This window comes from Mycteria americana, chromosome 2, assembly GCF_035582795.1.
Source record: "Mycteria americana isolate JAX WOST 10 ecotype Jacksonville Zoo and Gardens chromosome 2, USCA_MyAme_1.0, whole genome shotgun sequence".
NCBI lineage: Eukaryota > Metazoa > Chordata > Aves > Ciconiiformes > Ciconiidae > Mycteria > Mycteria americana.
In genome coordinates, this window is record NC_134366.1 from 15,284,205 (window position 1) to 15,306,495 (window position 22,291).

The 22,291-nt window shown below is 46.3% G+C and overlaps 1 protein-coding gene and 1 long non-coding RNA gene across 17 annotated transcripts in view; one reads left to right on the forward strand and one right to left on the reverse strand.

The window, feature by feature from the left end:
- LOC142405307 (uncharacterized) overlaps nt 1-15,872 on the reverse strand; it is a 234,846-nt gene extending 218,974 nt beyond the window's left edge. For 5 of the 16 annotated variants that reach the window (XR_012774123.1, XR_012774124.1, XR_012774122.1 and 2 more), the window contains exons 1-2: nt 13,259-13,918; nt 7,294-7,543 (exon numbers count right to left, since the gene is read on the reverse strand). This is a non-coding gene — a long non-coding RNA (uncharacterized LOC142405307). Of the gene's footprint in view, nt 1-7,293; nt 7,544-7,639; nt 11,295-12,280; nt 12,810-12,896; nt 13,234-13,258; nt 13,919-14,028; nt 14,405-14,880; nt 15,001-15,046; nt 15,407-15,743 lie in introns of those variants that run through there. The other 11 variants (XR_012774125.1, XR_012774132.1, XR_012774128.1 and 8 more) reach the window with 11 other exon arrangements.
- Nucleotides 15,873-15,956: 84 nt separating this feature from the next.
- Nucleotides 15,957-19,346, forward strand: FZD8 (frizzled class receptor 8). Its single transcript, XM_075492443.1, has one exon. It carries the CDS (start codon nt 16,696-16,698, stop codon nt 18,712-18,714), a length of 2,019 nt encoding a protein of 672 aa, XP_075348558.1. The 5' UTR covers nt 15,957-16,695; the 3' UTR covers nt 18,715-19,346.
- The last annotated feature ends 2,945 nt before the right edge of the window (nt 19,347-22,291 follow it).

Here is a 22,291-nt window from a genome sequence, read left to right on the forward strand (position 1 = left end):
CACAGGACCATTTAATGAGACTCAGTGAAAGCATTAGAAGAGCAGTTGTATTGTAGAAATGCAGAGTATGGGGGAAGGGAAGTTACAGGCAATTGCTTATCCTGAACCTACCTACAGGTTCAGAAATTTCCTCTGTAAAGCTGCCAGTCTTTCTTCACACACAATTATCATGTACCATTTGTAATACTGTAGAACCTACAAGCTCAGGTCATGGATCAGTCCTACACAGAGGCAAAGAAAAAAAGAATATGCCCATACATCTGATGAAAGTTATGCAACCCAAACATTAGCCATTACACAATTTTTAAAAATTTATTGGCTTAGAGTAAATCTTATTACTATCATCCATTGTAGAATTATCATAAAAACATTCTTCATATTACAGTTGAACAAGCTTAGAAAGGAGAAATATGCATTGAATCACAAAGAGGAATACAGATTGTTACAGAATTACACATACTCTAGGTAGGCAGGAGAAACACCTTTTTTGCATGCACTGTTTTTTTTGTATAGCTAGCTAGATAAAATGTATTCCATGTAAATGACATATAAAAACTAAAGAAATGGGAACCACTCCAGTAATTAAAATCTTGGGAGAACTTTCTGTTATAAACATGAGAATATGTCTGTATATCATTTATAACACATATTCCCCAGCAATAATTTACCCTTCCACTCAGAAACCTTGTGTAAAGATACTTCACTGTTACCATGCACAAAAATCAAAATAACTTACGAGAAAGCAACAAAGGAAATTTGCATCTTTCAGGCAACTTGATGCTAATATCTTCATAGGGTAAACTATATTTTAATGAAGATATTCTCAGCAATACATGTGTTTATACTTCTTTTTTTCTTCACACTTGGATTTTACTTCATTTATGTCACGATCTACCTTGCAAGTTTAAGAAATGCATCATTTATTCATGACCTCTTGTGCTGGTTTTGGCTGGGAGAGAGTTAATTTTCTTTATAGTAGCTAGTATGGGGCTGTGTTTTAGATTTGTGCTGAAAACAGTGTTAATAATACAGACATGTTTTAGTTGTTGCTAAGTAGTGCTTATACTAAATCAAGGACTTTTCAGCTTCCCATGCTCTGCCAGGTGCACAAGAAGCGGGGAGGGGACACGGCTGGGACAGCTGACCCCAACTGACCAAAGGGCTATTCCATACCATATGACGGCATGCTCAGCATATACAGCTGGGGGAAGAAGAAAGAAGGCGGGGACGTTCGGAGTGATGGCGTTTGTGTTCCCAAGTCACCATTATGCGTGATGGAGCCCTGCCTTCCTGGAGATGGCTGAACACCTGCCTGCCCATGGGAAGGAGTGAATGAATTCCTTGTTTTGCTTTGCTTGTGTGCACAGCTTTTCCCTTACTTATTAAACTGTCTTTATCTCAACCCGCGAGTCTCTCTCACTTTTACCCTTCTGATTCTCTCCCCCATCCCACCGGGGGGGAGTGAGCAAGCGGCTGTAAGCTGCCAGGCTGGGGTTAAACCACAACACCTCTACTTTCGTCCAGACCCCCTCCGTTACACAGACGACCAGGCTAAAGACAAATCAAGTGGTTTGTCTGATAACAGTCAGTGTCAAAACAAACTATATACGTTGCATTTCTGTTAGCTGAAGTCATAACAAAAAAAAAAAAACCAACCCAAAAACAAGTGCTTGCTTTACTTACCTTTTTCCAGAATAAACTCTCATAATTAAACTTTCTACTTTTCCAAGTAGCTGACTATGTATTCCTGCACAGCGGGAGGTTTTCTCCACAGACATATTGACTTGGACAATAAACAAAGCAGAAATCCCTGACTGGAATTTACAGCTAAATTTAATCATGCATATTGTTAGTAAAATTTGCATATCTGTCTTTCAACATTAAGAAAAAATAAAAGTTGAAATTCAATGAATTTGGGCACTGCACTGCTTTGCAAGAAAAAGAAAAGAGATTTAAGTTGTAATTTCCATACTTATTGAGGCTGTATGTCAAAGAAAATCTGTGCAAAAAAATCCTGGTGCTGCCTTGATGAGATTTGAAAGATGACAGCATACTAATAGTAAAGGAGCTTCTCCTTAACAAAGATGGCTTAAACAGTACCTATAAAATACTGATGAAGGGCCACTGAATTTTAGAAAACATTTTCAGCATCTCTTACCTCTCTGTCCTTCAAGCACAAAATACATAGAAGCAGTTAACATGTTTTGAACAAGTATCACCCACCTTTTCCCCTCAGTGTCGACTTTCCCTATGAAACATTAACAGGTCAGTCAGCATTGGCTTCTTACAATTAAAGATGGTGGAAACTTTCACTGATACTTTTTCATTGATTTTTTGTCATAACACTGCGTCACCACTAACCCTCCAAAGCCATGAGCCATCAGTAGCAAGTATTGACCTTCTCTTTTTTGATTTTTCGGTCTCTTTTCACAGCATCCTGGACACCTGGATGTCTTAAGAATTTGATTTAAAGGAATTAGGGGTTCTAATTCCTTTAAAACGAAGTTACTTCACCTGGGTCTGCCTATCCACAAAAATTAGACATTGGGATGCAGTTGTGCCAGCATAGTAAGTTTTAGATCAGCACAATTACTTCCACACTGAAGACAGAAAGTCATACTCCTTTGAGTTACTTTTCCAGTATAAAAGTTGGATGTATTCCAGGGATTATACTGTTGGGGGGTGGTTTTATTTTTTCATTATTATTATTATTGCTTTTTTTAAACCGAAGCAGTGATTTTTTATCAGTAAAGCTCTCATTAAACTATAAAAAGGCTCACACTACCACAGTGTGTACGTTATGGCTTTCCATACTTGCACTTGCTCTGGGCAGGATTTCAAGGGCACCTGTAACCTATGCTTAGGTCTTTAGAGTTTGGCTACTCCTCAACTGGAGGACGGAGAAGAAATAAATAGCATTCTGGCAAAAGTGAGGAACTTGGTCATCATTTTAAGGTATTACCTACAGCTGACTGTGCAGGTAAGTGGCCCAGTCTTTCTTTTCTTAGGTTTCAGATGAAACAAACACAACCATTAACACTGAAACTACAAGATTTCTAACACCCCAGTGAGATGCACAGATCAGCTCACACCTCTCAGAGTACTTCTAGCATATCTTGTAGACTTGGGCAGGAGATCTCCGAATCATGCTCCTGAATTTTTCCTGGAAATATAACAGCAACGTTTTTCTTTCCTAGTAAAAAAGCCGTGCTGGGAGAGAAGTGCACTACAACCACAACTTCCAGCATTCAGACTGTGGCTATAAACAGCTTCGTATCATCACAAGATCTAACCGAGGCTGGCGAGACTGTATAAAATAGTATGGTTCCCCCTTGTGAGATCCAGGCATTGCACTGTTACGTCAGATTTTTTGCAAAATGTTGCATTCAGATATTGTGCAACAGAGATAGCTGAGGAAGTGGAGGACTAATTTTATTCTGCAAAAGTGCAATGAAAACTAGGTAAATAACCTCAGTGATACAGAGCATTTACCTGGAAGTCACCAACGACCTATCTGCATTCTGGTCCAATCATAGCAAACCAAAAAACTACAAGAAAATATGACTTCCAGTGAGGTAACCATGAGATGCTGAGAGCTCACTGGGAAGTGTTCATGACACTGAAGTCAATGAGAGTCAAGGCACACAATTCTCCAGATACAAATTGCTGAGTAGGAAACCAAGCCAGCAGTTAAACATTTCTGAACCAGGCACTGAAATTAATGAGTTAAAGATTAATTCACTCACAGACTGTGTCTACATGGTCACCTCATGGGGCCATCACCAGGAAGACAAGAGATCTTCTTAGAACTGGCTCTACCTGAGGCTAATTAACAGATATGCTGACTGTAAATAAAAGCAGGAGGTGGTAAACAGAAAAGAATAGGAAGTTTGATGGGGCTCCCAACTGATGCTGTGTGTCAATAAACGTCAGTTGAAATTTAGATGCTGCTTTTGTACTCTCTTAAGGAAATCATTATTATCACATTATTCTGTAACACAGTCTAACCTAATCTCCATGCATCATACTAGGGAAGATATTTTTGATCAACTCTACGTTTGTTAATTACAAAACCAAGCATATTGAAGTTATTTTGTTTTACATACAGAATGAAGCAGCTTATTTAAAAGTGCAAATTATTATATTCAGCTTTACTACCCATAAAACTAACAACTATTTCTTATATCCCAATCCAAATTAGTGATCCTTGTAAAAATACTGTTTGTTTCAAAAACACCAGTGAGGTAGCACAAACAGCTGTATAAAACAGACAAGAGACTGATATACACAATAGCAATTAGGCTTTTTAAGCACAGAAACACTTTTTCAACTTACACTCATCATTTCCTAAACCTGTAGAAGATATATCCCTTAACTCTCTGGGTTTTGGCATGAGATTCTTTACATGTATTTTACCATAGCATTTTCCTTCACTGACTCTTTCACAGATTTTCTGCCAATAAAGGGTTACCTGTAAAAAAAAAAGTTTTTATAGTACTGAACATTGAAAAGATGGTGATATTCATTGTCCATTCTCTGCCCCACACCCCCAAAAGTTAACTGCCACTGCAAGTTCAATTTTGTTTGTTGTTTCCTAATCTCCTCTCCCATTTAAAGACATGATTTGACAAAGCTTTTCTCAAGCAGACACTTTAAAGTAACCAGGATCACTGACATGAGGATAGACTATTTTGCATGAGAAAGTTTTGCGGGATGTAATCTTCTCTTTTCCTTGAAGTTTAAGTAGTTACTACCTACTACTTAAATGGAAGAAATTTAATAGTCTCAGTCCAGTTACTTGTGAACACGTTTATTTTGCACCCAATTACTTCCCACAAGTCTTCCAGTTTCAAAAGAGTGGACAGATTTGGCAACTCTACTTGCTTCTCACTTCTTGACACTATCATTAAGATACAGATTAAGGCATACAAATGATGTGAGAGAGGCTACACTATTCTCGCTATTCTTGACACACTTTAGAGATAGGATCACAATCTCTTCTTTCACCTCACAAAATTTCCAAGTTAATATTAAAAGAATTTACATATTTTCACTGCATTTTGAGGAAAACATGGACATAATTTTTTTGCTACTTTTTCCAACTCATGAATTCTAATGTACTAAAATTTCTTCCTTATACAATGATTACTTGAAGTAAAGCTAATTGACTGTGTAGCACTATGCTTCAAAAAGTATTTGGATTCCACACATGAACAGCTGGAAAGTGGTACCATAGGAGCTCACTCTTATACTTCAATATTGTGCTTTCCTTTTTCCGTCCTCTTTCCCGCCACAATTTTGGTACTAGAATGATGAATCTCCTTCTCAACAATACTCAAACTATTTCTTCCTTTCAAACATTGTCTGCCTATTACCTTTTCTTGCAAATATTTATTTAAAATAATTCTAAAATAATAACAGGGAAGAGGGAAATTACTGGTCACCTACTGACAATGTACCATAATCAAATTTTGCTGACAGAAATTTGAAGGAAAAATGTATACCCTGTCAGGAAAAGAAATAAAAGAGACCCTATCTATTTTGGTCAATATAACTACCAAGTAAACTTGAGTACACAGGAGTATAACTAGATATATCTACTTTCAAATTGTAAAACTTCTGAAGAGTTTATTAAAAATACAGAAAAAAATTAGCTGCTGTCTTACAAAACTAAGCATATGCTCATTTACAGATTGGACCATTAATGCCTGTGAAGGCTAAAAAAGCATAGCACTGCTTAGCAGTCATGAAGAGATCTAAATTAAATCACCATGAAAACAATTTAAAATATCTGGAAAGATATTTCTGTAAAAGTGCTAAGATGCAAAACAAGCAATAAAGAATAGCAATCAACTTTTGCTTAAGAAACACCACATGTTGCTAGTTGCTGATAGGTTCTGGCTACAAACTGCATTCTAACACTGAACTAATGACAGAACATAACACATACTAAAACTAATGTAGGTCATATTAACAATTTTCCTCCCTGAATTTCAATATTCGCTTTGTTTTCTCTTCTTGTCTTAATACAAAGTCCAGTGAACTCTGCAGGAGTCTTACACTAATGTTCTACCCACCAACTTTGGAAGAGCACCCAAAAGGCTCACAGTTGTATTCAAGACACAGTTGTAGCCAATTCTTACTGCTACAAGAAGAAAGGAAAGAGAAATGGAAGCTGCAAAAGCAAAAAAAAATGAACAGACTTGAGATTCCAGAATCACAACCTATTCCGATGAAATTCTCTATCCCTATGCTCATATCTTTTTTGACTGGCTTACACTTTTCTTGGAGGAAGGAGTTTCATTTCCGACAAATTCTCCTGAATTCCAGATTGCCAAAGCCCACACTTACTCATTTATCAGCATACTTCTTGTTACCCAAGGATGGCTATACCAATTCAGATCAAAGGTCCATTTAGCTCAGTATCCTGCTTCCAAAAGCAGCCACAAGTCAGAGCCAAGAGAAAAGAGCACAAGCAATCAAATACAGTATTTTCCCAGAATAAGTTCCCAGCCTTCAACTATATTCCACTCAGGAATTCCTGAGACTGATGTGATTTATCTGTTTAGCTTGCCCAATGGGTCTTCTCTTTCAAGCTCTTAGCCCATTACCCCTTAAACTCACGTATACTGTTTGCACCCACAACATCCCAAAGCAAGACTACCTTGGGCAAAGAGCTAAGAACTGTATCGTAGTGATGCTATGTTTTGTGCATATGCAGTGTTCAGTGGATACAGCTACTCACATTTGCTTATTAAAACCCAGCCAAAATAAAAAAGCAAGATTGACGCACCCCTTGAAAGAACCTTTGAGTATGCACATATCCCAGCAAGCTGAGTCCAGTGGGAACTAGCATTCGGAGCACAGTAAAATGCTGCAATAGCAAGAATTATAACAAGGTTGAATATAGCTGGAAAAGCAGGCAGATGTCATGAGTGAAAAAACAGACACCCTAACAAAAGCAGAAAAAAACCTCTGTGAGCCTCCCTCCGTCCAACAACTGAATTTTGATCCAAGGAGGTTAAATATAGGGCTGCTTGAAAATTTTCCACTGCATCTATTTTTGATGGGAAACAAGGCTTTCAGCTAAACACTTTTTGGTTGGATTTTTTTTTGGCATGTCTAAGTATGTGCTTCTGCAAATATACTTTTCTTACCAAAAAGCCAAACTTACAAACCAAAATATTTTGACTGAAAACAAAAAATGTTATTAAGAAATGTTAGTGTAGCATCTCATTAAATCTGTGGCTTACCTGCTTTATGTGGCAGATCTCCTCTATCAACTAGACTTACCATTTAAATGACAACTCCGATAATAGATCACTTTGAGGGATTCCCTACTTTCAGCACTCCCTTCAAAGAGGAAAAATCATGGCACAGTGTCAAAGGTGGTAAGCAGCCTCAGCCTTGCAGAATAGGACCAGCAGGTATCCAGATGATAATGTCGGAAGAGGACTACAGTAACATTTTTCAAATCAAGAAGTTTTAGTTTTCAGACAAAGCCTTCCAGTCCTCTGAATTCTGTCAAAGCATGTAGTTTTGCCTGGAAAATTAAGAAAAAAATGAAAATAGCTTTGTATTTTTTATTAAAAATTCATGCAGGAAATTTCATGGGTCAAGCAAGGTCTTATTCATTAACCTGGAAATTCAAACCTAGCATCTGGATCCATCCATACACAAATCAGAAAAACTTTAAATGCTTCAAATTTTCCATAGCAGTCCTGTTAGCAGGACTGTTCAAAAGCCAAGGAGCTAAAACCAGACAAAAACAATAAGGGCTCATTAGACAGGATAACTTAGTATATGAGCCCTAACTTACAAAAGACCAACCAGCCTAACATACAAAAGCAAAAGATGAAGTTAAGATTCAAACAATGGCTACACTTACTAGGTAAGAAATCTGTAATACAAAAAATCTGTATAGCAAAATTGGCAAAGTGGCAAGAAAATAAGATATTCAATTTATTATTCCCTTTCAGGGCTTTCTAATTCAGTGCATTAACCAGAAGGAATAAATTTGATAAGGCTAATGCAATAAAAAGTGTGAGTAACAGCTATCCCATTATGGCTGTTATTAATCCTTTTCTTGGAACCCCACAATCCACTGGAATAATTGAAAGCCTCTCATCCAGAAACAGGCCCTGACCAGACCAAGACAGAGAAGCACCCAACTAATACTACCAGGGACAATGTTAGAACTAAAGTTCTAATACCCACCCCTTCCCTTGTGGCCGATTCCTGCCATACAATTGCATCCCCCTGCCCCAAAGGCAAAATAAATGTATAAATAAAAGAAAAGACAAGAACTCAATCAAGATTGCATCTTTTGTAACACAGTTGTGAGCCCACAAAAAGACAACTGCAAAAAATCTCATACCAGTGGGGTACTATTTTATTTTCCCCCACCACACACACAGAGGACTATTACTGCCATCATTAGCACCAACTAAGAACCAAGAAAATTCAAAGGAACTGGCAAAGGAATACCCTTACTAAAAACTCAGTGGGTAAAACGAAAGGAAGGACGTTTTGCTATTACAGTGGAATTCCTCTCAACACTTTGCTTTTCAATCACACCATTCTTTTACTAAAATAAAAATAGAGAAAGGTTTTTAAGAGTGAGTTTCTGCTGACACTAGGCACCTGAGAGTTCCCTATAAGCAGTTCCAAACACTGCCTAATGCTGATTCCCTGCACAGAGTTAACATCTTTGACCGTCTAATGTTATAAAGTGAAAAGTGCTAACATGGCTTGTCATTCTTAAGGCCAATTTATTTATCAAAATTAGCGCAAGACCAAGCCTGCTGTCCTTACTCATATTTGGAATCACCAGCCACTTATGTGTTGTCCCAGCAAAATTAGCACAGTGAAGGATTAGTCAGGATCTAATCTAGAGATAAAAAAATTGTTCAGAGTACGTGAAATACAAAGAATAAATATTCAAAATGAGTGATGAAAGATATGTTTGTTATTTCCATTTTAAATCCAGGGCAATAAGTAATTTCAGTAAGAATTTCTTAGTGTGATTTTTATCATTCAATTTTTGAAAAATTACTACTGTGCATCCTCCATCAAAAGTTGGGATTGGAAACAGTGAAACTTTAAAAACATCCACTTCAAACATGTATGCAAAACATCATTCCTTTAAATTACGGTATTACTGACTTAAGAGGTGCAAAAGGTAGTGTCAGAATTTATGAACAACTTTGTATTGTTCAAGGATTTAACGACACATGTTCCTCCTCAAATCAGTTATACAAAGTTTCGCTTTCTCATACCTGGGTTTTATCCTTATCCATGCCTTTCAACGCAAAGTGTCATTTTTTCTTCAGTTCACTTCTTACTCATAAGTGCATCACCTCATTAATTTCTCATTTAATTTACAGCATGTGAGAGGGCATACATGTAAGCTAATGTCTCCACATAGTCTATGCAAAAGTTAGTCAAAGTGGACTACATTGCCTAATCTTGTCTCTCCATCAACTCAGATAGCCCAGACTAGCCTACTGCAGATGGGGCATCCTTAGCTTAAAGCCCTTCATATATACTCCTTTCACGTCTACTTCCACCAGGCTGAATCAGCTAGTAGAGAGCTGCGCACAGGCTGGGCTAGATTTCTTGCCAGGAGTCCCACAGCTCCTTGCAGTGTGGCAACTAAGCCACTCCAACTCTGATTTACAGTATATGAGAGAGAACTGTGCACTCCCCAGCTTCTCTGTTGTGGTTCCTCCTTACACCCTGTCAGCATCAATACTCAGAGGAGTTAGTAGGAGTTACTTGCGCTATTACCCTGTCCGCTATCACCTAACCCAAATATAGATGCCACAAAGTTAAGTAGGCCAAGTTAATAGATAGAGCCCCCTTAATTCCTCCTGTAGATCTGACATCAAAGCCCAGACACATGCATGCCACACCATCTTAAGCCCAGACTGTAATTTTTATTTGGAAGCTGCCCACCCCAGATGCTACGGCTCAGTCAGGTATGCCAGGTGGCAATGCAGTAGCAGTGGAAGCTTTGCAGAGGTTTATATCCAAGTTGTTAAAACTGTGGTCTCTAAAACCAAAGACTGACCAAATGGACTTCCCAACCCATGCTGGGAGTAACGATGGTGCATGTACCATTTGAGTATATATGAGCATTAATGACATTTTAATGGAGCATGGCAAGAGAATCACAAATATGACCGCAGAAGTCACTGGCGTGCTAGAGGTCTGGACAAGCTTCGAATTTTATGAGAGAGTGGTGCATGTGCATACTCTCATATTATCCCCAGAGACGAAACCTCTCCTTGCCAGCCTGGATCCACATAACCTTCCCAAGATTCAAGAGTGCATTTACATACTAAAGTTCTAGCAGTTGCCAGAAAGTAAATTAATGGTTACCTGGGCAATCAGAGGAAGACAACACTACTCACTGTGTCCATACATACTTAATATGGTTAGCAATTTAACTGCATGATATTTGTATTATTCTCCGAATACAGTGACAATGACTCAATGGACTGTTTAACTCAGGACAATTTGTCTTCAACAGTCACATGATTTATCATGTGTGAAACATCACACCATGAAGTATTACAATCCGTAGCACAGGTAGATTATAAATAAAGCTTCCTAAATAATGGGCAAAAATTAAAAAATAATATCAACAAAAATGAAAAAGATTGCCCTCAAGAACACTTATTTTCTTTCATAATCCTTATAATCTGTATTTTCTTGCATTCCTTCCCCCTGCATTGTTTCACTAATGAGAAATGAAGGAACATACGATTACACTGAGTGAGCCAATACATTGCAGCCCAATCATCAACTGCATAGTGTGGGAGAATAAAGGTAAGCCCTTTGATACACGTTGATCTTATGTTGCCCTCACGCTAAACTGCTGTTCCCACTGACTTCTTAAGCTCATTCAGCTGCTCATGCTGCTTCTCTAGCAAAGTCTACACATCCAAAGCAGCCTCAGGAAGAAGTCTAATCACGGTCTGCTCCTACGTTCAGCAGAAAATCCTCCAGCCACATTCAGGGCCACAACCTGCAGCTTCACTGTTGGAGCAATCCTCAGAACACAGCACTGATCAATCACTTTGTCATCCTCCTTTATGGTAAAGGGACAGCAAAGTACTCTTCCAGCAGTTTCTCCTCCTTCTCTGCCACCTGCTCACTGCACTCCAGAAGTAGCTACTGCAGCAGATTGTATTCAGCCTATTTTCTCTTTGCCTAAAAGCTCTCTCACGACTCACTGACCAACAGTAGCATCATGGTACAGTGCCCATCCACGATCAGATCTGACATCCCTGAAAAGATGTAAGCAGAACATTGCTCTTCTTGTCTACAAAAAGTTCTCATGAATCACAGTAAAATACAGGCTGCCCCAGAAGATGTGCCGATGCCATTTAATTTTTTTGTGATAGGAAAAATATCTATCAAAATATAAGATATATATGCACGCTGTACTCTCCTATCCCTATTTCTTTGCAGGTTTCACAGTGCTGGATTTTTACTCATAATTTCTGCTTTGCAGACTTGCCGAAGTGCAAATCCTTCTGCAAGTGGGAAGAGCAGTTCCTTCCCATACTTGGGACTGCCCATCACGTTGCTCAGTTCTAGACTACGTGGCATGCAAGAGAAAAGGATGGACTGGAAAAAAGAGTTTCTCTTACTTTTAATTGGTACTTTTTAGGGAAAAGCTGAACATAGTAAGATGCCACAACTCCACCTTACGCTGTTTACTTACTTGCCTGTAAAAATACTCTTTCTTCCTGCTCCCATTCACCCTGTCCTCAAAAAGTTCCACAGTTTCTAGTTTCATGGTGTCGTTCAACGTATTGGCCATGCAAAATCCCCTATGTCTTGTAGGTAACCAGTATTTGCGTAGACAGTCTCTGGATAAAGCTCTGTGGCCTGCAATAGGAAGATCAGCCTGGACAGCCCCTTCTGGGTTTAATCCATGAAATTACTGCCTTCAGTCAAGGCTTCATTCTAACAAGATTATTTGAACATTTCCATGGACTGAGTTCTTCTTTTCAAAGATTTTTATAAAAGCACTGTTCATTGACCTATCCAATGCAGACAATGCCATGCTAAAATTTACTGGAGAACATCAGATGGGAATTAAAAAGCAATTTTTCAGTCTTATAAACTAAACATCTGTATTTTTAAATAAACAAAATACCATTTTAAATCCTAGATTTTATGTGGTATTTTTCTTTCCAGTAAAAAAAAAACAACCCAAGAGCAAATTTACTAATCTCAAACTAAAATGCCCTGTAGTTACCATTACCTGGTTTGGTGCGATCCATATAATCCCAAATGCAAAGCCTTAGATGCACACAAAAATTAAGCTTATGTTAGAGGGGCCAGTGACAAACCTAAATGTTTGAACAGAAGAGACATGAATATCTGTGGCAACAAAGACTTGTAGAAGCGTTATCTACTTGTTGTCAAATCTACAGGTTTGCAAAAGATTGTAGTATCTGTAACATTCTTGCCAGCTTTATATTTCTGCATGATTTGATAACTGGACATCTGTTGAAATCCCTGCAGAAAGTGCTCTAAAGTAATCTGTATTGCTATAGCAAAGCTCAGCTTTTCAGAAAAAGCAGCTGCTGTATTTTCTGGAATAAACACACAAACCATTTTAAAGACTTGACCCTTTAGTCCTTCACCTCAGTACTTCTACTGACTTCAGCGAAGTCTCAGCAGATGAGGAACACACCATGGGCTGTGATTCCACAGCCTTGAGCTATCCAGGCTGCTTTTCAGTCACATAAAGTAAAGCAGCCTCCCCACAGCTGTGCTGTTTTATATACCTGAAAGGCAATTTCAAAAATTATCATGGTCTTATAGGGAATTTGGATATGCAGTCATTACTAAATTGTCATAAAGTTCCATATTACCAATTTTGTCATTACTGAACAGCTTCAAGACACAGTATCTTTGTGCTGCATCTCTTTTCACGCTGTAAGAAAACAAGAGCATATGAACGACAGTAAAAATGAAGCCAAGTGAACTGTTGAGAAACTTGGTATTCTCTTATTTCTAGGAGAGTTATAGTGTAATTCTAAACTGTAGCATTCAGCATGTCTCCTGAGTTTCCTTGCTGAAATATTGCAATGGAAATTTTACAGCATCTGTGTTGCTTTTGGAAGCCATCACCTCACATCTGCTGTCTCTGTAGTGCAGAGCTTAAGTTCAGCGTAAAAAGGTACTTTGTAATAGGCAATAGGAATCCTGACAGAGCGGTAATTTACAGACTCACCCAGCTCTCCTGACTAGACTCACTCATTTTTACATTCTGTAGAGATTTTTAAATAAGGTACTCTTCAAGCAGCCAACAGGGTAACAGTCACTTCTTAAAATGAAGCATCACATCCAGGACTGGAAAGACACTTTTTAAACCTCTGTCAGTCACGGAGATCTCAGCCAGATGACAAATTTTTCATTCAGTTTTCTTCACTGGGCATTGTTCAATCTCCGAACACTTTTCAGTAGGGTATTAATTAAATTAGCACTAAAATAACCGTCTGCTACTTTTGGAAAAGTTCTGATTTTGACCAGAAACAGTAATAGCTATGTAGCAGTGGGACTGATTTCACAGCACGGGATGTGAAACACGGAGGAGCACGGCCGCGTCCCCCAAGCACTTCTCTGTCACGGCTGAACGCAAAACCTCCCCTCAGCTGGGCGCCGGGGTCGAGGGAGGAGGTTGGCAAAGTACCGCAACGATTACCCAGTAAACGTGCTTATTGCCCCATTATTGTCCATTTCCTCCCAACGGGGTAATCCCTGCGCTCATTTAAACAGACAGACAGGAGCGGAGAGGATCCTGTTAGCCCAGCCAACAAACTTGGGAGTGCTTTGTTGTTTTGCCTCATGCGCTTAATTTCCTCCCGGCGCCCGCCCCGCCGCTGCCGCACCGCCCCCCGGGGCGGGCCCGCTCCCCCCCCCCCGCGTCCCCCCGCCCCGGCTGGGCTTCTCCCGGTGTGAAACCCGGCGAATCACAGAATTTCACGCCGCCAAGAGACAAACCCCGCCGCGCCGCCACCCCGCCGGCTCCCCGAGCGGCGTGTTCCCGAGATTACAGTCATTACAGCCCCAGCGTGAGCTCCACACAAGCGCGAAGCGCAACAGCGCGTCAATTAACAAACAAACGCCCCGTCCTGGGCGGACGACAACCCCCCGGGACGGCCCCGCCGCGCACCGAACTCGCGCCCGCCGCCGCTCCCCTTAAGGTGGTCCGGCTACGGAGTGGCCGCCGAAACTCCCGCTCCTCCCCCGTCCCCGGGGCGGGAGAAAGCAGCGAGTCCCCTCAGGGCCGCCCCACGGCCCCCGGGACCCGAAAGCGGCGGGCAGCCGGGCGGCGGCCTCCGCCCACGGCGCGGCGGGACAGAGGGCGGCCCGCGGCCTTGCGCGGCGGCGCCTGCGCGGAGAGCGGGGCGCGCGTGGCGCCTCAGGAGCCTCAGCCCCCTCAGGCCCTCGGGGCTGCCCGCGGCGCGGCCCCACGGCCGGGAGCGGCGGATCCCCGCGGGCGGCCGGCGGGAGCCACGGCGCGGCGCTTCCCTAGGGAGGTGCAGCGGCCTCTCTGCCGCGGCGTGGGCCGGCGTTGCTCCCGCAGAAGCCGGCCCGGGCGGGTCACGCAGCCCTCGGCGGCTGCACGCGGCTCCTCAGCGAGTCGCCGCCTCCGCCGCCGGTTTGACGTGAAAGGTGGCGGAGCCGCGGTCCAGCTAGAACCGGCCTCCCGGAGGTCCGGCTGGGCCGCAAGTCACTCACCAGCGGCGGCCGCGGCGCGGCCTCGTGTGCGCCCAGCGCAGGCCGCCGAGCTGGACCTCGGTCCCTCCGCGGCTGGAGCAGCACCAGTTCCAACCCACCGGCCGCGCACACCTGCGGCGGGAGCTGCCCTGTCGGTGGCCGCGCCAGCCCTCGCGGGGAAGTGTTCACCTGCCGGGGCGCGGGGCTGCTCCCTGCAGTCCCACGGGGAACTTCAGCCGCCGGGCGGTCCCGGGTGTGCGCGCACCGCTGGTGTGGATGCACGCGGGTACGTACGTACCCGCTCGCTGAGGTGCCTTGCCTGGCAAGCACGCTTTCACTCGCAACTATCTGCGCTTCAGGAATCCCAGTTTCATTAATCTTATACTTCCTGCCTGCTATTTAGACTTAGCCGTGGCTCCTCGTAGGGGAACACCAATACTGCATTTCAGACTACGCGTTGCACGTGCGTGTCCCGCCAGCTGTGCAGTGGGTGACTCTGGAGGCACGGGAAGCCCGAGGAGGCGAGGCCAGGTGTGGGCCAAGCCACCGCTCGCTGCCACCGTGTCCCCAGCTTCTCCGCGCTCCCACCTCCTTCACTACGTTAGCGCTGCAGCCGGGCCAAACAGCCGGGCCAAACTCGGCCGGTGCCACAGCCGGGCCAAATACAAACTCGGCCGGTGCAACAGCCGGTCCGAACACAAACTCGGCCGGTGCAACAGCCGGTCCAAACTCGGCCTTAGCATCGCGGTGCAAGACGCCCACCACACGCCGAGAGATGACCAGCGGGAAACCCCGCGGATACCAAAGACCTGATAGAAAACCGCTTCCGAGGAGACTCCGAGCAGTTGCTGAACGGCTGCTGCTCCCGGAGTGAACCTGACTTGGCCGGGGACCCTTGCAAGGGGAAAGAAGTACCCTGCGGCAGCCCGCACCGGTGCTTGCCTGCCGCAGCCCGCGGCACCCGGCAGGGAGCGTTTCACGGTGCAGAACCGCACCTTTCCGCACGGACAGCAGCCCGCACGACGCAGAAGAAAACCGCCGCCACGTACCCCGCGGCCCAGGGGGGCCGAGCAGCGCCCGCCGCGCCACAGTCGGGGCGCCGGTCCACCTTAAGGAGGGCTGGGCCGGCCCCCCGCCCCCCGCACGGGCCCGACTGATAGGCGGCCGAGGCGATGGAGGCGGGGCCTGGCGGCGCTCGCTATAAATATTCATGAGAGCGCGGCGGCCGGAGTGGCGCTGCCGGGGCCGGAGAGCGAGAAGTTGCGCGGAGGCGCCGCCGCGCTCGCCCCGCGGTTCAGGTGGCGCGGTCGCGGCCAGGGGCGCCCGGCTCGCCCCGCCGGCAGCGGCGGAGGAGGCGGCGGAGAGCCAGGACCGGCCGGCTGGCGGTCGCCCGCAGAGCCGGGCGCTCGGGCGGGCGGCAGGAGGAGCCGCTCCGGCCGCCCCAGCACCGGCCCCGCCGCTGCCCTCCCGGTCGGGGCGGTGGGAGCCCGGCGCCGCGGGGCGCAGCGCCTGGTCCCCGGGACGCCTCAGCCATCTTGACCGCGCCGCCCGGGGGCTGACGGCTAAAGTTCTCCGCTGCCGCCGCTCCGTGCCCGGCCGGCGCTGGAGCCGCGGCGAGAGAAGCGGCGACCCCCCCCTGCGCAGCCAGCCCCGCGAGGAGCGATGCGACGGCGGCTGAGGGGCCTTCCTTGAGCGGACCCCCCCTCCTCCGGCGCCGCGCGGGGGCTCGCCGGCGGCTCCCCTCACCGGGTGCCCGCGGAGCCGCCTCCCTCCTGGGCGACGGAGCCCCGCGGGGGCTGCGAGCCCTCTCACCTGCGGCCGGCACGGAGGGGGCCGCCCTCCGCCCCCCGGAGGGGTAGCCGGGGCGGGGGGGTGCTGCGGCGCCGCGCTCCCCGCGGCAGCTGAGCGGGACGGGAGAGGAGCCGGGGCCGCCGCCCGCCGCCGAGCATGGAGTGGAGTTACCTGTTGGAAATCACCTCGCTGCTCGCCGCCCTGTCCCTGCTGCAGCGCGCCGGCTGCGCCGCCGCCTCGGCCGCCGCCGCCGCCTCGTCGTCCTCCTCCTCCTCGGCCAAGGAGCTGTCGTGCCAGGAGATCACCGTGCCCCTCTGCAAGGGCATCGGCTACAACTACACCTACATGCCCAACCAGTTCAACCACGACACGCAGGACGAGGCCGGGCTGGAGGTGCACCAGTTCTGGCCGCTGGTGGAGATCCAGTGCTCCAGCGACCTGCGCTTCTTCCTCTGCAGCATGTACACCCCCATCTGCCTGGAGGACTACAAGAAGCCGCTGCCGCCCTGCCGCAGCGTCTGCGAGCGGGCCAAGGCCGGCTGCGCCCCGCTCATGCGCCAGTACGGCTTCGCCTGGCCTGACAGGATGCGCTGCGACCGCCTCCCCGAGCAGGGCAGCCCGGACACGCTTTGCATGGACTACAACCGCACGGACCTCACCACGGCCGCCCCGCCGCCCGCCAAGCCCCCGCTCCGCGGCGCCAAGCCCGGCGGCCCCGCCAAGGCGCCCCCCGCCGCCGCCGCTCCGCCGGCCGAGGCCCCGCGCAAGCCGCGGCCGCCGCCGCCCTGCGAGCCGGGCTGCCAGTGCCGGGCGCCCATGGTGTCGGTGTCCAGCGAGCGGCACCCGCTCTACAACCGCGTCAAGACGGGGCAGATCGCCAACTGCGCCCTGCCCTGCCACAACCCCTACTTCAGCCCCGACGAGCGCGCCTTCACCGCCTTCTGGATCGGGCTCTGGTCCGTGCTCTGCTTCCTCTCCACCTTCGCCACCGTCTCCACCTTCCTCATCGACATGGAGCGCTTCAAGTACCCCGAGCGCCCCATCATCTTCCTGGCCGCCTGCTACCTCTTCGTCTCCCTCGGCTACCTGGTGCGCCTGGTGGCCGGGCACGAGAAGGTGGCCTGCAGCGGCGGGGCGGGGGCGGGCGGCGCGGGGGCCGGGGCGGCGGGGGCCGGCGGCGGCGCGGCGGCGGGGGCTGCGGCGGCGGGGGGGCGCGGCGCGGCGGGCGGCGCGGCCGAGCTGCAGCCGGAGCTGGCGGTGGCCGAGCACGTGCGGTACGAGAGCACCGGCCCGGCGCTGTGCACCGTGGTCTTCCTGCTCGTCTACTTCTTCGGCATGGCCAGCTCCATCTGGTGGGTCATCCTCTCCCTCACCTGGTTCCTCGCCGCCGGCATGAAGTGGGGCAACGAGGCCATCGCCGGCTACGCGCAGTACTTCCACCTGGCCGCCTGGCTGCTCCCCAGCGTCAAGTCCATTGCCGTGCTGGCGCTCAGCTCCGTGGACGGGGACCCCGTGGCCGGCATCTGCTACGTGGGCAACCAGAGCCTGGAGAACTTACGGGGCTTCGTGCTGGCACCGCTGCTCATCTACTTGGCCATTGGCTCCATGTTCCTGCTCGCCGGCTTTGTCTCGCTCTTCCGCATCCGCAGCGTCATCAAGCAGCAGGGTGGTCCCACCAAGACCCACAAGCTGGAGAAGCTGATGATACGCCTGGGCCTCTTCACCGTGCTCTACACCGTGCCAGCTGCCAGCGTGGTCGCCTGCCTCTTCTACGAGCAGCACAACCGGCCCCGCTGGGAGGCCACGCACAACTGCCCCTGCCTGCGTGACCAGCAGCCTGATCAGGCCCGCCGCCCCGACTATGCTGTCTTCATGCTCAAGTACTTCATGTGCCTGGTGGTGGGCATCACCTCTGGTGTTTGGGTCTGGTCTGGCAAGACCCTCGAGTCCTGGAGGGCCCTCTGCACGCGCTGCTGCTGGGCCAGCAAAGGTGCTGCCGTGGCTGGGGGCACAGGGGCAGGAGCAGGTGGGCAGGCGGCAATCGCCGCAGCAGGAGGACTTGGGGCTGGAGGCGGTGGCTCCCTCTACAGTGATGTCAGCACCGGCCTGACGTGGAGGTCGGGCACCGCCAGCTCTGTCTCCTACCCCAAGCAGATGCCCCTGTCTCAAGTGTGAGGAGAGGGAAAGAGGCCAAAGGTTAGGGAATGAGGAACACTGGCCTGCCTAAAATGCCCCCTCACTGTTTGGTGCCATTAATGAACCCCTAATGGTCCTTATTAGCCACAGCTTGTATAGAACAATGCAGCTGGCAGAGGCCCCAAGCTCCAGCCCCCTCTCCTTCCCCTCCATTCATATGCAGGGAGCATGTACTTCAAGGAGCCAGCTTATTATTTTGCTGGCAGAGGAGGGTAGAGGCTCACCCGTGTCTTGCAGAGGGCAAGGCATAGCGGCTTCTGATTCACTCGGGACTAACAGCAGCAATTCCCTCATGGGAGGAAGGGTCCTCCATCCTGAGGTGGGAGTCTGCTGGGACTGCGGGTTTTTGGGATATTGATGACCAGGCAAATGCCTTACAATACAGACTGAATCAAAACATGTCTTAATTATACACCCCAGCTAAATACGGGTTTCCTACATTAAAGGATGTATTTATATAATTATTTGTTACCTTGTACAGATGTGTAAAATATGTATATATCCAAAGCTATACAGTCTGTAAATTTTTTTGTAAAAAAGTGTAGAGGCTACCCCTGTAAGAGCAAATATGAGTATTCTATTTTGTCAATAAAATGACTTTTGATAAATGACTTTTTCAAGCTTTTCCCCTACTCCTGCCCTGGTTATTCCAGCTGCTATGTCTTTAGGTGGTTCTATAAAATACGAACTACGCTTATGCTCCAGTCATTACTGTATAATAGATGGCTGCCTCTGTTACAGCAGTGAGATACGTAGACACAAGGAAAACAAGTAATTCAACAAGTTGTTCTGAAAAAGTGTTTGCCAAAACTGGGAGGTGCCTTACCATAGTTCTCTGCTTTTTGAAAGATGACGGTGTCTTTAAACTGAGCCTTTACAAAAGAGGCATCTCACATGGCATGTTAAGTATCCTTTTAAAATGGGTATTATTTTAGGAATGCGCACACACACCTCTCATATCTGTGGTCTACACTTTAAGCACCTGCCTTTCTGGGGATGCATACTGAAGTGTAAAAGGTTAATGTTTTAAATTCATAGATCATGTACTACAGTGGAACAGCGAGTTGAGATTTGTTAGATGGATCTCTTCTTAACAGATTAAACTAACATCTTAACCTTTCATACTTAACTTTTGTATATCAAATATGGTCCTTTTTCAAGAAAAAGGGTATTGTTCTTCTGTCAGGACTAAGCTAATTTATTTGAGCAGAAGGCTGTTGAATTAACAGAAGAATGCTTTGGCAATTGTTGAACTTTTTACCTGTCTGCCCAGTGGCTCAGAACATCATTCCTTTAAGAGGAGCTAAATGAATAGGGTTAATCTGTAGGGAACTTGGTTTCTTTTGAGTTTGGGAAAACTTTGATCTTTTCTCTTCACCAAACGTGATGTATAGTCTGAAGTTTCTTTCCCTGCTGCCTGGTTCCTCTTGTTGCAGACCAATTGGCCACCATGGAGCCTTAAAGTTCTTCAATTAAAGGGACTTGGGACTTTTTTTTTTTATTTTAAGAGGAAGACTTGTAACAGTTAGTGAACACCAGAGGGAAAAGGGAGAACAGCCTTTTAAACAGCTTTTCCCTGCATTGTTAGCCAGACTGCAGGCAGCAAGGCATGGCTTGGAGCATTATAGAAAAGAGCTATGAATGCCCTACAGGTGGTCTGCTCACATAATCTCCCCAATTTAAAACATTTTCCTTTACAGGACAATTGCATTACAAAACTCCCTTCTCTTTTGCTCCTAATTGAACCAAAGAACAACTACAAGATTTTCTTTAAAAACTGAGTGTCTTAAAAAAAAAATGAAAATCTATTAACTATATTCTAATCTGTTTTCTAAAATGGGATTGCTTGGAACACCAGGAGTAAAAGCTGCATTAGACATTATTCCAGATATTTTTATGCCTTCTGCTTATATTCTGTCAAATTAGCAATCATTTAAAAGCAATTGGTTAGGTTGTGTGCTAGCAGTGAAAAGATAGCCCCAGGTCCCTTATTAACCTGTCAATCATGATAAGAGATGGGCAGCTACCCTACTAATGACACAGATATCAATCATGATTTGTGGGAAAAACCTTGTTCCATTGAGCACTGACTTGATTATTGGTGTCCCTTTCAAAGATCCCGTAACTTAATAGACTCCTCCACTTCTACAAAGTTACCGGGATCATGAAAAGGAGGAATTTAAAATGCCAATCTCTGACTCCTTGGAGGGAAAAATAATTTTAACTTCTCAAATGCAAAGGATGTTCCACTGGGATTTATGCATGGTGTCAATTTATACACCAATTGACCAGGACCAGAATATTGACATACCTGTAAGTTGAAAAGGCCCTAGTATTTTCCTGTATTGCTGAAAACATTTTTTTAGCAGTTGTTGAAACATTTAAATCAACGTGGCAATCTTCCCTGCTGTCAGTGGGGCAAAGATAGAGGTCTTCTTCCTGCTGGGGAAGCCCCATGTATGGAAGCACAATCACTTCTTCGGATAAATATTTGTATTCCGTCCCCTCCAGTGGGTTCTAGCAAGGAAGACCGAGGGCAGGTACAGCCACAACTATTCTGTGAGAATTTATTTAGATAGGTCTCTCGAAGACTGCTGGTACAGGTTGCTAGTGCTGAGATAAAAGCATTTCTAGTAACACGTAGGGAGTAGCTCTGTGGCTTAACCTACCCTGGAACAAGCGAAGAGGTGCTGCAGGTGGACTTAGTCAGGAAAGCAGTCTCGGAGCTAGTTAGATTAGCAAGATGCCTGCTTTGGCATTTGGAAGTGACTGAGTAATAATGCAAAGGTCAAACAAATAAAAATGAGACAAAATTCAAATTACTAGAAACACAAACTTGGGGAAATAGTGCTAGAGAAGTTAATTTAGAAGTGCAGATTTTTGTGAATCAACATAAAATTTGTGTCTAGGGGAAAAAAAAATCAGAAAAACCAACAGCAAGGTATTTAGGTACGCAAGAAATAAATAAAAATCCACAGCTACACAGGACTTCACATTATTATAATACCCTTTATCAGACTTTAAAGATAAATTTGCTATGAAGATCTAAAATATATTGGTGATGTGGTAGGAGTTACATGTTACCTTTCAAGGTCTGATGATAAACTGCCTTCCCCCTAAATTTGCCGGAGAGCTACTAAAAATAGACCCAGCAGACCCATGGCCCAAGCCCTTGGCATCCATGCTGGTGTAGGCTCCCCCGGGAGCAGGGGCAGCACCCACACAGCCCAGCAACCACAGCAGCTCATGAGAGCTAAGGGAAAGCTCTGTTATCACTGGTGTGGCTCCAGAGCACAACTTGTATAGCAACATTTGGAGAGCGGGAGAGATGGCAAGTAAGACCCTCCTGCAGCTCACAGAAAGGTCTAGCTAGCTGCTCCGTTCAGGAGAGTAACTAAGCTAGCAGAGAAACATGGTCGGGGATTTTTTTGTTTCTTCTCTAGTAAGCAACATACCTTTAGAGTGTTCCTTTTCTTTCCAGGACCCCTCCCTGCTTTACATGTTCCTGCTTCAAAAGGAAATCCTATGGATTATTCTCCTCCTGCTGTAATGACTG